Source organism: Ostrea edulis, chromosome 6, assembly GCF_947568905.1.
Source record: "Ostrea edulis chromosome 6, xbOstEdul1.1, whole genome shotgun sequence".
Lineage (NCBI taxonomy): Eukaryota > Metazoa > Mollusca > Bivalvia > Ostreida > Ostreidae > Ostrea > Ostrea edulis.
In genome coordinates, this window is record NC_079169.1 from 39,058,138 (window position 1) to 39,075,872 (window position 17,735).

The 17,735-nt window shown below is 36.4% G+C and overlaps 1 protein-coding gene across 4 annotated transcripts in view; it reads right to left on the reverse strand.

The window, feature by feature from the left end:
- LOC125682956 (phosphatidylinositol 4-phosphate 3-kinase C2 domain-containing subunit alpha-like) overlaps positions 1 to 17,735 on the reverse strand; it is a 372,533-nt gene that overhangs the window by 179,698 nt on the left and 175,100 nt on the right. For all 4 annotated transcript variants that reach the window (XR_007372745.2, XM_048923599.2, XM_048923598.2 and 1 more), the window contains exons 15-17: positions 15,724 to 15,885; positions 4,266 to 4,371; positions 4,110 to 4,171 (exon numbers count right to left, since the gene is read on the reverse strand). Coding sequence is in view for 3 of the 4 variants with exons in the window: in XM_048923599.2 (XP_048779556.2) it covers positions 4,110 to 4,171; positions 4,266 to 4,371; positions 15,724 to 15,885 (330 nt within the window). In the remaining variant the exon portion in view is untranslated. The remainder of the gene's footprint in view (positions 1 to 4,109; positions 4,172 to 4,265; positions 4,372 to 15,723; positions 15,886 to 17,735) is intronic.

The following is a 17,735-nucleotide window of genomic DNA, read 5'->3' on the forward strand; positions in this document are numbered from 1 at the left end:
TGATCAATTTCTTATGGAAAAAATGTTTCCACAAATATGAACTTTTAACTTACTGCTGATTCCCGATTTATTAAATTTCAGCACACGCAACTCGCAGGAAAAAAAGTTTTATTAAGTTGTGAATTATTCGGCTAACTACCGTACATATATGTTCTAAAAAATTGCGAAAATTAATTCACAAACATATACAATTTAAATTCTACTATTTAATTAATTCTACATGCATTAATAAGAAGTAAGCGTCATCAACTATCAACAGTGTAAATACCGGTACATTTGTAACTCACACCCGCCGCGGTGTAAACGTGGTCCCGCGAAGCCCCGCTATGAAAAACCACGACGGTGTAATGCGGAAAGGATTAACTTCCCGTCGCGGGGACGCGGGAAATAAGGGAACCGTGATGGCTGTACTGTATCTGTAAACAAGAGGCCCACACGCCTTATCGGTCACCTGAATACTAGTGAAAAAGTATCACTACTTCCATGGGCTATGAAATCTAGAAAAAATTTCCTATTCTGAATATCTAAGCTAAATTCTAATGTTCTGCAACAGTATAAAACAAGACGTGTTCTTAAAACTTCACTGCCCTCAAAAGTGTATACACTGATGAAAGGCTTTAAATAATAGGTGTATTAACATTTTAAAAAACATCAAAAGATATGACTAATTTGGACTCATCATCAAGTCAAAACCCTGGGTTGTTAAATTCACCATTTTTTGTACATTTCTGCTATTCCAAAGTATGCATTTAGATTTTATACAGTATCAGCAAATTTACACATAAATACTATATAATAAGTTTGGCCCCACCCTGGGGTTAAAACCCTTACTCTGGGGAAAATCAAATTTACAATTTTGGTAAAAGACTACTTGCTGTATTCATTTAGTTTCAATTTAGTACCAAAAGCACTAAAGAAAATGTTATTTAAGTGTTTTACACATAAACACTATATAACGAGTTTGGCCCCGCCCTAGGGTCAGAACCCCTATCCCGGGGATCATGAAATTTACAATTTTGATAGAGGCCTTCCTGCTCTACATCACTATGCATTTAGTTTTTCTTACATGTTATGTGTGTGGTTCTTGAGAAGAAGATTTTTGAAAATTGGTCATTTTGGGGCAGTTTTTGCCCCGCCCCTAAGGCCCCAGGGGTGAAGGAATCCTAAAATTTATAATCCCTTCTTGCAAAGATGTTTCATACCAAATTTGAAAAGAATTGGAATGATAGTTATCAAGAAGTTAAAAATGTCTATTGTTCACACATTAATAACTGACCATTTCGGCCCCACCATGATACCAAAACCCCTACCCCTGGAATAATCAAATTTACAATTTATGTCCCCCTTGTCCCAATGATGCTTCATACCAAATTTGAAAAGAATTGGACTGGTGATTTAGAAGAAGTTAAAAATGTTCATTTGTTAATGCACGACGCACAACGACGGACGAAAACCAATTGGTCAATTTACTCAGGTGACCTAAAAATCCACTTAAAAATGACACAGACTCGCACAATACATTTTATACATCTTTTATCGAAGTACATGCTCACCTCTTTCATTTATAAGGTTAGTTTCTTCACATAAAAAAATCCTCCAGTTTGACCTGTTACATGTGATGTCTGTGTGCAGACCATGCAAATTCCATGCTGGATGACGTAAAATCACTTGTCAAACAGTTGATATGATTGCTTTGTCTTCTTTTTATAGAATGCATCGCTATGCGAAAGTTCTTATCAATTTTCTTGACATTTAAAATTTCAAATATCATACCACAGTCATAAAAACAAGAGGTACTGTGAGCAATGCTCACTAAGAATACCCCCCCACTTACCCCAATCTCCCAAAGGGTGTAGTTACTAGTATGCCTTTGTAAAAGAAAATGGAAGATATAGTCTGAACACAAATCCATGGTATGAACCTATAATACTGACCTTGAGATCAAAGGTCAAGGTCATAAAGAGGTAATGAATGTACATGACACACAGTCTCATGGTGATACACCCATGTCTTATGGTATGACTGTCAAAACACTATAATCAATTTTGACCTTGAGGTCAAAGTTCAAGGTCATATAGAGGTAATAAAGGTACCTGACACATCGTCTCATGGTGATACACTCATGTGTCAAATATGGTATGCCTATGTCAAAGAACAAAGAAGTCATGGCCCTGACACGAATCCATTGTAAAAACCTTTAATTTTGACCTTGAGGTCAAGGTCATATGCAGGTCAAGAAGGTACATGACACATCGTCTCATGGTGATACACTCATGTGTCAAATATGGTATGCCTATGTCAAAAAACAAAGAAGTTATGGCCCTGACACGGATCCAATGTAAAAACCTTTAATTTTGACCTTGAGGTCAAGGTCATATGGAGGTCATGAAGGTACATGACACATCGTCTCATGGTGATACACTTATGTGTCAAATATGGTATGCCTATGTCAAAGAACAAAGAAGTTATGGCCCTGACACGAATCCATTGTAAAAACCTTTAATTTTGACCTTGAGGTCAAGGTCATATAGAGGTCATGAAGGTACATGACACATCGTCTCATGGTGATACACTCATGTGTCAAATATGGTATGCCTATGTCAAAGAACAAAGACGTTATGGCCCTGACACGAATCCATTGTAAAAAAAACCTTTAATTTTTACTTTAAGGTCAAGGTCATATAGAGGTTATGAAGGTACCCAACACATCGTCTCATGATGATCCACCTGTGTGCCAAATATGGTATGCCTATGTCAAAGAACAAAGAAGTTATGGTCCGGACACGAATCTGGAGACAGACAGACGGAGAGACGGACAGACAGACAGACAGAGTGATTCTTATATACCCCCCCAGAACTTCGTTCGGGGGGTATAAAAAATATAATATATAAACCTTTGCCAACAACAAAATAATAAATAAAAGACAGCATACTTTATTAGAACACTTCAGCGGTAATAGACATCTGTCCCGCAGACACGCATGCGACTTCTCAATTCTTATTTCATATAATGGGCAGGCTCGTGCCAGCCCATAATAATAGTAAATGACCATGAGGACAAATTGTGATTGAAGGAGCTCAATTGAGAGAATGGCTCTGTTAAAGTAGGGGTCTAGTAGCGTGACGTCATGTCCGGATCGAACTCCGGTATTGGTTCACGTACTATTATTATCAAACATATTTTTACATTTACCTGGATGTTTTTTAATTTAGTAAAATGAATACAATAACACTCAATCACTTATATTTCAGTAGAGTATGGCTCCAATCTTCTTTCCATTTTTTGTCATCTAAATTCACACATAAAACCAGAGGTACATATTTGTTTAATTGATATACAGGGGTATTACATGTTAAAATTATCTGTAAATTAAAAAAAATTCATGATATGCAATGATGCACTTGTGGAATTAAATAAAACAATTCTGCACTTGTTATATATTTGTTATCTTGTTATATATTTGTTATCTTCTATTATGTGAAAATCATCTTCAAAATGGCTATTTTGGCCAAAAAATGTAAATATAAATTGAGATGCTATGAAAATATTATGCTGAGAAAGGGCAGATTTTTAAAATGTATTTTAACAAGCATTCATATATGAACATAATATGTGAGTTTGAATGAAAAATCACAAGTCAAATTTTTAAAATATTCATATTAGTGGTGTTGCAGCGCCGTATTTTTTACTGCCGAGGGCCTGTATCGAGTTCAATTTTGTACCACCATTATTAAAAAACATGAAACTGTGTTAAAATTTCACTTTTAATTATTTAGTTAGACATATTTATTTCGTATTTGAGGAAAAAAATTGCAGCATCATACCTCAAACAAAATTTTATGGACATATTCTAGGACTTCTTCAATGAATTCTGATATTGCCGTTTGACAAATGGGGGTACACGTAATAAAAATACCATAATTTACTCATTATACTGACAACCCCCCATTTTTTTGTTTTTATCATAACCTCAAATGAACAATTTAAGTATTTAAACTCAAATTTTTGAGAAATCACAAGTAGGTCCAGGACTAGGGACCTACCTTAAGCTTAAAACATGTTAATAAATTCATAATAGATTGAGCTGCATGAACATTTTAAAACTTACTTGACACTGATTGGAAGAACATCTGGAAATACAATGTCTTCTCCAAAATCTGGCAGATTTATCTAAATCAAGCATTAAAACAGTTTTGTATAAGTTAAGAATAAAAACACTATTTGAAGCATTACCAACTTCTGAAAACTGTCATGGTTGACTTACTTGCAACAGTACAGTGTCTTTCCCAAGTACAGAACAGTAAGGACTAAAGGGGTCTGCAGTCATATCCATCTTCAAGGGAACCAGCTGGCTGCCTTGTATTAAGTACCTATCATAATGGTTTGTAATTCACATGAGAGTCACATGGTTCTTGAGAATATACATACAGACAGAAACAATTTTAGAAACCTAAATATCAGAATTAATGTAAGATTGATTGAATATTGTTTAATGTCCCTCGCAAAAATCTTTCACTTGTATGGAGATGTCACCATTACCAGTGAAGGACTGCAAAATTTAGGTCTATCCTCAGCACTTATGGCCTTTGAGCAGGGAGGGATCTTTATCATGCCACACCTGCTGTGACACGATACGTCAGTTTTTGTGGTCTCATCCGAAAGACCGCCCCATTTAGTCGCCTCTTATGACAAGCAAGGGGTACTGAGGACCTATTCTAACACGGGTCCGTATGGGGAAAAAGTCCCAAGTTTGACAGTGTCTGAATTTCAACCATTTCATTCTTTTGTATACATCTCCTTCGTTCTTGCCAGAGCTGACATAATTTTGTATGCAAAATCAAACTATGGTAGACTAACAATGACATCACTTGATTTCAATCAAAATGAACTTCAAACAGCTAGGACATGTGATTTATTTTCATGAAGTTTTTCAATGGAAAATGACATAATTATGTTAACTCATTTTCTAAATCATATTAAAGATTGTACCGTGACAACACATCATTCTGCTTTGACTGAAAGTTCGTTGATGAAAAATGCAAAGGCAATTTCATTTTATTTGGTCTTTCTGATTCTTTGCACATTGATAGATGATTGATATTAGGACCTGGTAATGGCGGAACCTATTGTTTACATTGCCCTTTTCAATGCATCACTAATGGAAATAGATAAATATCATTGGTTGAAATCATATCTTGAAAAGTTTAAGCATTGAATGAAGTTTTTATGGTATAACTAAATTTTGTGGAGCATGTTGATAGCTACTGTCGAAATATGGGACCTGGCACGAAGATATACATTAATAGTAGACTTTTTACAATTTCTGCATTACCTTTCCTTTGGAAGTGAAATGGCCCTTCATTAAGCAAACTTGAATTTAAAGTTTGGCACTACTGCTCTTAAGATGGAATGTGAACTAGCTGTTTGTTTTCCAGGCAAACAATAGAAAAATCATGAAAACAGAAAGTCATCTTTTTCATCTAGAAAATACTTTATACCCTTCATGAAAAAATGAAGTTTGTACCACTTCAATGGTGAATAAATCGTGAGTGAATGCAGAGCTAACTTGAATGCTCAACATTTAGTGAATGGTGAGCAAACACAGAACAAGAGGCCCATGGGCCACATCGCTCACCTTAGTCACCTTGGTCCATATCAGAAAACTTTCCATATATATTTGCATGTAAATCCGTAGTCCCTATTATGGCCCAAAACCTACCCCTGGGGGCCATGGTTTTTGCAAATTTGAATCTACACTATGTCAGAAAGCTTTCATGTAAATATCAACTTCTTTGGCCTAATGGTTCTTGAGAAGAAGATTTTTAAAGATTTTTCCGATATATTTGTATGTAAAACTTTGATCCCCTATTGTGGCCCCATCCTACCACAGGGGGCCATGATTTTAACAAAACTGAATCTGCACTATATAAGGAAGCTTTCATATAAATCTCAGCTTTTCTGGCTCAGTGGTTCTTGAGAAGAAGATTTTTAAAGATTTTTCCTATGTATTTGTATGTAAAACTTTGATCCCCTATTGTGGCACCATCCAACCCCCGGGGGCCATGATTTTAACAATTTAGAATCTGCACTATATCAGGAAGCTTTCATATAAAACTCAGTTTTTCTGGCTCAGTGGTTCTTGAGAAGAAGATTTTTAAAGATTTTTCCTATATATTTGTATGTAAAGCTTTGATCCCCTGTTGTGGCCCCATCCGATCCCAGGGTCCATGATTTTAACAAACTTGAATCTGTACTATATATATATATATAAAAATCAAATTTGACCCCCTATTGTGGCCCCATCCGACCCCCGGGGGCCATGATTTTAACAATTTAGAATCTGCACTATATCAGGAAGTTTTCATATAAATCTCAGCTTTTCTGGCTCAGTGGTTCTTGGGAAGAAGATTTTTAAAGATTTTTCCCATATATTTGTATGTGAAACTTTGACCCCCTATTGTGGCCCCATCCGACTCCTGGGGGCCATGATTTTAACAATTTAGAATCTGCACTATATCAGGAAGCTTTCATATAAATCAGTAATATGAAAGCTTCCTGATATAGTGCAGATTCTAAATTGTTAAAATCATGGCCCCCAGGAGTCGGATGGGGCCACAATAGGGGGTCAAAGTTTCACATACAAATATATGGCTTTTCTGGCTCAGTAGTTCTTGGGAAGAAGATTTTTCCTATATATTTGTATGTAAAAATTTGATCCCCTATTGTGGCACCATCCGACCCCCAGGGGCCATGATTTTAACAATTTAGAATCTGCACTACCTAATAAAGCTTATCTATAAATTTCATCTTTTCTGGTCCAGTGGTTCTTGAGAAGAAGAGTTTTTAATGACCCTACCCTATTTTTACCTTTTCTTGATTATCTCCCCTTGGAAGGTGGTCTGGCTCTTTATTTTCACAATTTAGAATTCCCTTTACCTAAGGATGTTTTGTGCCAACTTTGGTTGAAATTGGCGCAGTGGTTTTTGAGAAGAAGTCAAAAATGTTTAAAAGTTTACAGACTGACAAACGGACGGACAGACACCTGCATACGGGTGATCAGAATAGCTCACTTGAGCTTTTAGCTCAGGTGAGCTAAAAAGTAAATACAATTGGTGGAGATATAATTAATGAACGCAAGATGAACAATTTATTTGGAATGTTCCGGATGTTTTCCTCTCATTGTACCTCGTCCATAACCGGGTGATAAAAATGGTAAATAAATTTAATCAGTAAATTCTGAAGTGTGTACAAAACAATATTGCTTTTTGTAGTGAACATATACTGAGAAAGAAAATGAAGACCCATGCTAGTAAGACGATACATCTGTACATGTACCAGTGTTTATGCATTTATGTCCAATGAGACATTTGTAAGGCAATATGATAATAAGGGGCCCAATGGCCATGGGCGACATCGCTCACCTGAGTCAAAATCGCCTATCTATATACTTAGATTTATAATTTGATTTTTACAGACCCTGAAGCATGTTACTACACCTCCAAAGCGTTTCGTTCTGTGCAAACTGTTCACCGTTCCATGCAGAACGTTTAGCCTTACGTGTAAACCGTTCCCTGTTCCGTGCAGACCATTCAGCATTCCGTGCAAATCATTTCGTGCAAGAATCGTTCCGTGCATGATCAATCCACGCCCACGGAAATATGCTGGGGGCAGTTGCATGAAGGTTAGTAAAGTTCAACTGACAGTTATTTTTAATTTAACAATATATGATTGTCCAAGTTAATGGCAAGTTAACATTCTAGGGGTCATCTTCTCCTTAAGACGGTGTACCAAGTTTGATGTCTGTCAAGCAAAGGGTTCTAAAGATATTGAGTGGACAGTATATTCCAATGTGTACCAAGTTTGATGTCTGTCAAGCAAAGGGTTCTCAAGATATTGAGCTGACAGTATATTCCTATGTCCAAAGTAGATTGACCCTTGACCTTTGACCTGAAATACAATAGGGGTCCTCTTCTATTCATAACCAACCCACATATGAAATATCATTACGATCAAGTGAATGGTTCTCAAGATATTAAGCGGACGTACAACATATGGTCTACCGACCAACCGACATACAGATGCAAAGCAATATGCCCCTCTTCTTTGAAGGGGGGCATTAAAACATTCGATACTTTACTGTCTTATTTATGATAAACTTTATGACACCTATAACAAAGTATTATATTGTGGTGCTGATCCTATGTAATTACAACTTGTACAATAGTACAAGAGGTTGTGTAACTAATTAAACAGATGTTTTACACACAGGAAAACCATTTTTGGTACTAGTCTTTATAATCAAGTTTTCTATTGTGTGTTATTTAACATAATCTTGACTGTACTGTCAACATGGTGATGTAAATAAATGAATGAATTATACCAATAATTGTTAGTATTGTACACATTCTTTCTGTTGATTTCTAGGTTGTTTTTTATTTCTAATAGAAAGAGATTTGGGGTGGACGTGGAATAGAAACTTGGAATGACCTAGCTAACTGCCTCTATACCATTAAACAATGTCATGCATGTACATATCTCAATGTAGATAATTCATGTAAGTATAACTGAAGTTGAACATTTCAAGGAGATGGTATTTTAGCTGTAATATTGTATGATTGATTGTATCTTGTTAAACGTCTCTCTCGAGAATTTTTCACTCATATAGAGACGTCACCAAGACCAGTGAAGGGCTTCAAATTTAGGCCTTTGCTCGGTGACACGGGACATCCGTTTTTAAGGTCATCTCCGAAGACCTGTGACATTCACACCTAATGCCGAGCATTTGGCGATGGAACTGTCACTACCTGTTTTAACGACTTAGGTCTGTCGCAACCAGGATTTGAACCCGGCCTTCCAATTGCGGGGTGAACGCTCTAATCTCTAGACCACCACGGCAATCAGTGTAATATAAATTCTTGATAATACCTAACTGTTCTTCATGAGTAAATCATAAATAATAGTAAAATAAAAGATGCAAAAGCAAGTATGCACGATGATGAAACATTTTATTGAATCAGTCAACTCAGCATATATTGCAACTAAACAAAAAACATTATTATCCTTCAGAATAATTCAGTCAATTTCATTGGTCGAAAGCTGGTCACATGGAGGGAGACAATTCGAGATGTATACCTCACGTGCAGGGTGACAACTGTGTTGTCTCCCTTTTCTGTAATTAATGGCGGGATCGGTAAACAACAAAATCATAACCGTGACGTCAGTAATAATATCATCTGTTTGTTTTCAAAGGATGGCTTCTGAATCCGAAAACGAAGTAAAAAAACCAGTTTGCGCAAAACAGTGACATTGAAATTCAAAATATTTTGAATAGTAAAGACTCGGATAACACAAAACGAGCCACCAAGGCAGCTTTAACTGTGCTTAATTAGCATTTGGTGGAAAACAACAAGTCAACTGACCTTAACTCACTTTCAATCCAGGGATTAGCCGAAATATTGATGTATTTTATGCAGATGCCAGGAAGAAAAACGGTGACAGGTACAAACTGTCAGGTCTGCGTGCTATACGCTTTGGTCTAGCTAGGCATTTTAACAGTGAATGTGGAGTAGATACATGTATTATAAAAGACCCTCATTCTAAGAAAGCAAATGACATTTTCCTTGCGGTATGTGTCAACCTTAAACATGATGGACTGGGGAAAACAGAACATACACCAGCTATAGAGGATGAGGACCTATACAAGCTTCGCTCTTGATCCTGACATGCCCATAAGGCCTTTTACAAAAGGTCTGGTTTGACATAATGTACCATCTATGCAGAAGAGGTAGGAAAAATCTACGTCTCATGACCAAAGAGACTTTCAAAGTGTCAGCTGATGCGCACAGCAGAGAATATGTGTACCAAGATGTGGATGAATTAGATAAATAAAAATCCTTGTGTGGATTCTGATCCGACTGCCAATGTCACCAATGGCAGAATGTATGAAATAAGAGGTAACATTTCTTAAACATATATATAGGACCTATTATCCTGATGTAATATGTTTTTAACCATATTAGATTGATTTTATAGTGAAGTATATAATAAAAAGTAACTAACTGAAATTTTATCTTTACAGGTCACCCTCGTTGTCCAGTTATTTGCTTCAAAAAGTACTTGTCAAAAGCAAACCTGAATAAAAACAGTTTGTGGCAGTGGCCTGTCAATTCCTTTCAAACAGCGACAATGTGTGGTACACCAAACAACCAGTTGGTAAGAATATGCTAGCAAAGATGTTATCAAATATTTGTAAGCAGACGGGTTTAAAAACACTGTATAACAACCACTCCTTAAGGGCAACAAGCATAACCATTTTGGACGTGAATAATTTTTCCAGCCGTGAGATTATGTCTGTTTCCAGTCATAAATCAGAATCTTCCTTAAAAAGTTACAAAGGAAAAGTTGGCACTAAACGCAAGCATGATATGAGTGAAGCATTAATTGTCTGCTGTACTCACTGATATATCGGAAACTAATTTGCAAGTCGTTGAATGTACTACAGACTGCGACAGAGTATTAGACATGTCCCCAGATCAAATAAAAGCTTTATTTGACAATTCTTTTCAAATTGAAAAAGAAAACATGTCTTCCTCTAGTTCTGTTAATGTGAATGAACCTGTGCCATTTCAAAATGTTGTAGCCAATTGCAAATTTGTTCCGTACATCACAGGAACTTTAACATATAAACAATAAGTAGATTAACACTGTTGATTTATGAAGAAAGGTGTTACGATTCTGTTGTTCTTGTTGTTTTGAATAAAGTGAAAATAAATTCAATTAATCTAATTTCTGTGTATCTTTAAATTAGGATTCTTCAGGATAATATAACTATTAGGGTTACAGTCCATAATAGTTAGCGCCCTCGGGCGATAACCCTACTCAGACCTGATAATTTGTGATGTCTCCCAACAAAACAGTCCATAATTGTATATTGTCAATTCCATTACAAAACAATTAACACTCAGCAAACATTTCGTAATTAACCCAGCTGTGCATGAACAGTAAGCATCAATGACAGCTGAATCCTGCAAATCAATGGTTAGATGATGTGGTGTTTCTTCATTTCAAATGACGCGATAGCATCTAACGTTAACAAATAAGTTACAATTTAATAGTCTACTGTTTCTTCTGAATTTATACTGACTGCAATTATGTGAACATAACCTTCTCTGAAGTATGTCAGACCCTTTGACAGATTTTCTGTGAAAATTCACAAGTAAACGAGGTGATTGAAAACGTATCCGGTATAAGATCTAAATCGCCCGCCATGTTGTTTACATAAGTTGACGGAGTCTGGAAACATGTGACTTTCATTGCCGTTTGTGGGCGGGGCATGGAAGCGTGAATTGCCCAAGTGGTTCTGAAGATGATGAAAATGTGAAAAATTTATGACAACATTACGGAAAGATTTGATCAGAAAAGCTCTCATGAGCCTTTGAATGGTGCATGGCCCTTCCTTTGAATAAACTTAAAAGTCCTTCACCCAAGGATGCTTTGTACCAAGTTTGGTTGAAATGGGCCCCGTGGTTCTGGAGAAGAAGTAAAAAATGTGAAAAATTTACAGACAGATCTTAAAACAGGTGGACAAACGGACAGATGACGTACAACAGGTGATCAGAAAAGCTCTTTCAAGCTTTCAGCTCAAGTGAGCTAACAAACTTGAATCTGCACTATGTCAGGGAGCTTTCATATACAGACCCTGAAACGTACTACTACACCACTTGCAGGGAACGGTACAAACCGATTTTTGCACGGAACGATGAACGGTTTGCACGAAACGCTGAATGATCTGCACGGAACGGTGAACGGTTTGCACAAAACGCTGAACGGTGAAGGGTTTGCACGATACGCTTTGCACGAAACACTTTGCACGAAACGCTGAACGGTCTGAGTGGAACAGTGAACGGTTTGCACGAAACGCTTTGCAAGAAACGCTGACCACTTTGTAGGCATGGCTTGCACACTTTGTGAACGGTCTGCACGAAACGGTAGGCGTGGCCTGCACGTTTTGATTTTTTCAATATTATTTGGTTCAAATAGTTTCAATATAATTGCAATATTCTAGATATTAATAAAAGGTTGAGAAAGAAATGATAATGATCAGGGTTCGAAATTACCTCATGTACCTAAGTCCGAGACAAGTAAATTCTCTATAACACTAGTCTGGTACGGACTAGTGAAAATCCGGAAATCAATCTTGAATTGATTAAGATTTTAGCAAAATTTGTCTGAGTCTCTTAGATGTTTGAACTTATGGTCGATTACCTGCATGGCTAAGTGTTTGCGTGACTGTGACACCCTGATCTTCCAAACACATGGAGTGTATGGAACGGTGAACGGTTTGCATGGAACAAACGAAATGCTTTGGAGGTGTAGGTAGCAGCTTCTGGGTCTGTAAATTTGTACTTTCCTATCTCAGTGTTTTTTGAGAAATAGATTTTTAAAGATTTTCCCTATATATTTGTAAGTAAATCTTTTATCCCTATTGTGGCCCCATCCTACCCCCGGGGGTCATGTTTTTCACAAACTTGAATCTGCGCTATTTCAGGAAGCTTTTATGTAAATTTCAGCTCTTCTGGCCCAGTGGTTCTTGAGAAGATTTTTAAAGATTTTCTCTATATATTTGTATGTAAAACTTTGATCCCCTATTGTGGCCCCATTCTATTCCCAGGGGTCATGATTTTAACAAACATGAATCTGCACTATGTCAGGAAGCCTTCATGTAAATTTGTACTTTCCTGACCCAGTGGTTGAGAAGAAGATTTTTAATTGACCCCATCCTATTTTGACATTTTTGTGATTATCTCCCCTTTGAAGGAGACATGGCCCTTCATTTGAACAAACTTGAAAGCCCTTCACCCAAGGATGTTTTTTGCCAAGTTCAGTTGAAATTGGCCTAGTAGTTCTGGAGAAGCTAACTCTAAATACAACATTAAAATGTACGAATGAATAGTATATGAAGTTCATGCAATATTTGCATTTCATAATAAAATAGATTTTCACTTGGAGGATTGCTTTGATCCGCCCATCAATGCATAAAATGCATCATCTTTTACAAAATGTACCAGATGATGTCACGCCACATCGATTGACATGTGGATCACATTCTGTGAATTGTTTACATTTTACTGTGTCGAATTTAATTGGTGACAATTAATTAATGCTGCATGCTATAGTTAGTTATAATTTAGTTTAAAACTTTTATAAAGTTAAGCAAATCATGTAGCATTTTCTGGTGCATGAGATATTTTAGTTAAGCAAATTATGTAGCATTTTCTGGTGCATGAGGTATTTTGTGTGATGTCAGGTCTAGATTTTTAAAAACTTTTTGATATTTTCTGTCGGAGCAACTCAAAAGACGATTTTGCACTATGCACTAAACATTAGGTCTACATATGTAGCCTACACATATCTTCTATCATCAAGAGTCAATGAAAACACCACCTTGTGTTTTCAAATTTGACTAATAGATCTAAAGAACATGGCATTGCTCGAGTTATGTGCGTAGAGCCATGATGGTGGTTTTCTCGTTTGACACTTCCCCAGTCTGTTGCTAAGTGAATCCTTGCACGGTGCAAGTGATTTCTATTCCTCAGTGTTTGTTTACTTCTTTGTATAAATGAAGGCTTGTACAGTGTAGCTTTGTCTTTTAACAATAAAGTCAGAAAGAATGAAGCTAATTTTGACCTATGTTATACTGAGGGTGCAACAATATGCTTGCCTCAAAAAATGATACGTATCATGATACAGACCTGATGATACGACATGTATCATGATACTTTAATTAAAAGATGCTATGAATGATTATAAATGAACAATTACACTACTATTGGTATTATTTGATTGCACCTTACTATTACAAGTGCATGTTTTTTTTTAAAAAGATCGAAACATCAACATGATCTACCCTTTTCTTCCGTTATATGGAATTCAAACTGCTCCCATATTGGGGATTTATAGGTCGCAATGGGAGAAATAATTCAGTGGCACAGTTGGCACCACTTTTCCATTATCAGAAGCCATTTTTACAACATCATTTTAAAGCAAAATCGGACAGTTCAAATCAATCCAGACCGAGAATACTGAACGCAGTATAGTGTAAAGTATCGTAAAATCGAACCGTAGCATAACATTACCGTGATATACCGTCTCATGGTTAATCGTTGCACCCTTATATCATCGATATAATGAGTCGTAACTTGGTGCAGTTTATGCTTCTTACAATCTGTGCAAACTGCACCAAGTTACACTATATCATATAATATGGGTCAAAAGTAGCTTCATTCCTTAAATAAAAAATTGTTTTCCATTGGTTACATTAGATACATGTAAATATTTAAGGCATGTATAAATGTATCTATTAATATACTTTTATCCCCATTCCTTTCATTTTAAAATATTTATAATTTAATTAAATCAAACTTTCATTTAAACAAGAATTTTCTCTCCATCCCGAAATGTCTTTGTATAAATAACAAGAGGCCCATGGGCCACATCGCTCACCTGAGTCACCTTGGCCCATATCTGAAGATTTCCCATATATATTTGCATGTAAAACCTTAGTCCCTATTGTGGACCTAACCTACCCCTGGAGGCCATGATTTTTACAAACTTGAATCTGAACTATGTCAGAAAGCTTTCATGTAAATGTCAACTTCTTTGGCCCAATGGTTCTTGAGAAGAAGATTTTTAAAGATTTTTCCTATATATTTGTATGTAAAACTTTGGTCCCCTATTCAAGTATTGTGGCCCCATCCTACCCCCCCCCCCCCCCCCCCCCCCCCCGGGGGGGGGGGCATGATTTGAACAAACTGAAATCTGCACTATGTCATGAAGATTTCATTTAAATAGCAGCTTTTCTGGCTCAGTGGTTCTTGAGAAGAAGATTTTTAAAGATTTTCCCTATATATTTGTATGTAAAACTTTGATCCCCTATTGTGGCCCCATCATACCCCTGGGGGCCATGATTTGAACAAACTTGAATCTGCACTATATCAGGAAGATTTCATATAAATCTCAGCTTTTCTGGCTCAGTGGTTTTTGAGAAGAAGAGAAGATTTTTAAAGATTTTTCTATATATTTGTATGTAACACTTCAATATCCTATTGTGGCCCCATCCAACTCCCGGGGAGCCATGATTTGAACAAACTTGAATCTGCACTATGTCAGGAAACTTTCATGTAAATATCAGCTTTTCTGGCTCAGTGGTTCTTGAGAAGATTTTTTTGCATTTTTATGATTATCTCCCCTTTGAAAAAAGGGACATGACCCTTCATTTGAACAAACTTGAAAGCCCTTCACCCAAGAAGTCAAGAATGTAAAAAGTTTACAGACAGACAGACAAACGGACAGACGATGGACAGCAGGCAATCAGAAAAGCTCAGGTGAGCTAAAAAGTACAGTAATTGTCCAAAATGCAGAATTTGATATTGAGGCCAAACTGTTCATTTCCATCTTGGCCCAAAGCGTTCTGTTCTCGCTGAGAACCATTCCATTCAAACTTTTTAGCATTCGTTACCCAAACAAAACTGTTTGTTCCGAAACCGTTCAGCGTTCTTTTACCGTTCCACTGGTGTAGTAATACACTTCAGGGTCTGTAACTCTTGAAAAAACTTGTGGTAAAATTGTCATTTCATGATTTGTGTGAAAAATGAGTTGTAGCGTCTCTTTCCGTCTCTTTCCATATCAAACACATGAATGGATATCACCCATTTATCACATACCCTTTCTGGTTGTATAGCTGCATAGTAACCCCTCCAAGTGCCACCAAAACCCTACCACCTTCATTATGTTGGGTATTCTGCATCCCCTTTCTACCACACAGCGTCACACAGAGCCGTGTTTCTCTAGGTAAATTCCTGACAGAAATATCCTTGAAACTCAACCTAAAATTAATAGTTAATGATTGTTAATCAACTTTTGTATGTCTGTGAGAAATATTCATCATAGTGGATAAGTCTTTTATATTTATCAATCAATGTCTGCAGCTACAAAACAAGATTTATTATACAAGTCTGACCATTCGAAACTCAGTTCAGAATAAACCTAAGTTTTAAGATAAATGTGTGAAATTATTTTCTAAATCAATTTAAACTGTATTGAGATACACTGGCATCGTCAAGCAAACTATGAGCACATGTAATTTACTCCCACAAGAGCCTCTGTTACTGCCCCTATACGATTTATACACCTTGGAATTAAAAACAAGAGGCCCATGGGCCACATCGCTCACCTGAGAAAAGAGTATTTATGTTTTAAACCCAACATGGCAGGTGTGACCAGAAAATCAATAGGGGGTCATACACGTTGTAAATATGTGCATTAAGTGTGTAATTATAACAATTGAATGCCTTTCAGTCAAAGATTTTTGGTGCCAAGATTAATGATATTCACCAAGTTGTTCAAAAGGAATCGACGGCAAGTTTTTTTCTTCTTAATTTATAAATGAAGACAAAAATGAAATTATATCACTAGATTTATTTGGATGCAAAATTAACAAGAGCAGAAAAAATTGAAAATTTATCTACATTTACAAACATGTAGGTCAAAATTGTTTTTGTAAAGTGATCTGATGGAACAGGTGAGCCTTTGAGTTTACAAGTGTATATAAATAGTGAATATTTTTTCCTATATATTCCCATGTAAAATTTCTTAAACACTCCTCCTTATATAGTCCCATGTAAAAAAAAAAAAAAAAAAAAATCAAAAAAAAAATCGATCTTCTATGTGGCCCAAACCTTCGCCAGGGGACCATAAATTCCACAAATTTTAATCTGCACTACCTGATAATGCTTTTACATTAAAATGACTAATCATTACTATGCTCTTCTTGAGATGAAAATTTTTGAACATATATTTTTTTAAATATTTCAATGTCAAACTTTGAACCCCTATTGTGGCCCCATCCTACCCCCTGGGGGCTTGACTTGAACAAACTTGAATTTACACTACCTGAAGATGCTTCCATATAAATATGATTAATCACAGCTTTGCTATTCTTGAGAAGAAGATTTTTAAAGATTTTCCCTATATATTTGTGTGTAAAACTTTGATCCCCCCTTGGGGCCCCATCTTATCCCCGGGAGCCATGATTTGAACAAACTTGAATCTGCACTATGTCAGAAAGTTTTCATGTAAAAATCAGCTTTTCTGGCTCAGTGGTTCTTGAGAAGAAGATTTTTAAAGATTTTTCCTATATATTTGTATGTAAAACTTTGATCCCCTATTGTGGCCCCATCCAACCCCAGGGGCCCATGATTTGAACAAACTTGAATCTGCATTATGTCAGGAAGCTTTCATGTAAATAGCAGCTTTTCTGGCTCAGTGGTTCTTGAGAAGAAGATTTTTAAAGATTTTTCCTATATATTTGTATGTAAAACTTTGATCCCCTATTGTGGCCCCATCCAACCCCAGGGGCCCATGATTTGAACAAACTTGAATCTGCATTATGTCAGGAAGCTTTCATGTAAATAGCAGCTTTTCTGGCTTAGTGGTTCTTGAGAAGAAGATTTTTAAAGTTTTTCCCTATATATTTGTATGTAAAACTTTGATCCCCCTTTGTGGCCCCATCCTACCACCGGGGGCCATGATTTGAACAAACTTGAATCTGCAATATGTCAGGAAGCTTTCAGGTAAATTTCAGCTCTTCTGGCCCAGTGGTTCTTGAGAAGAAGATTTTTAAATGACCCCACCCTATTTTTGCATTTTTGTGATTATCTCCCCTTTGAAAGGGACA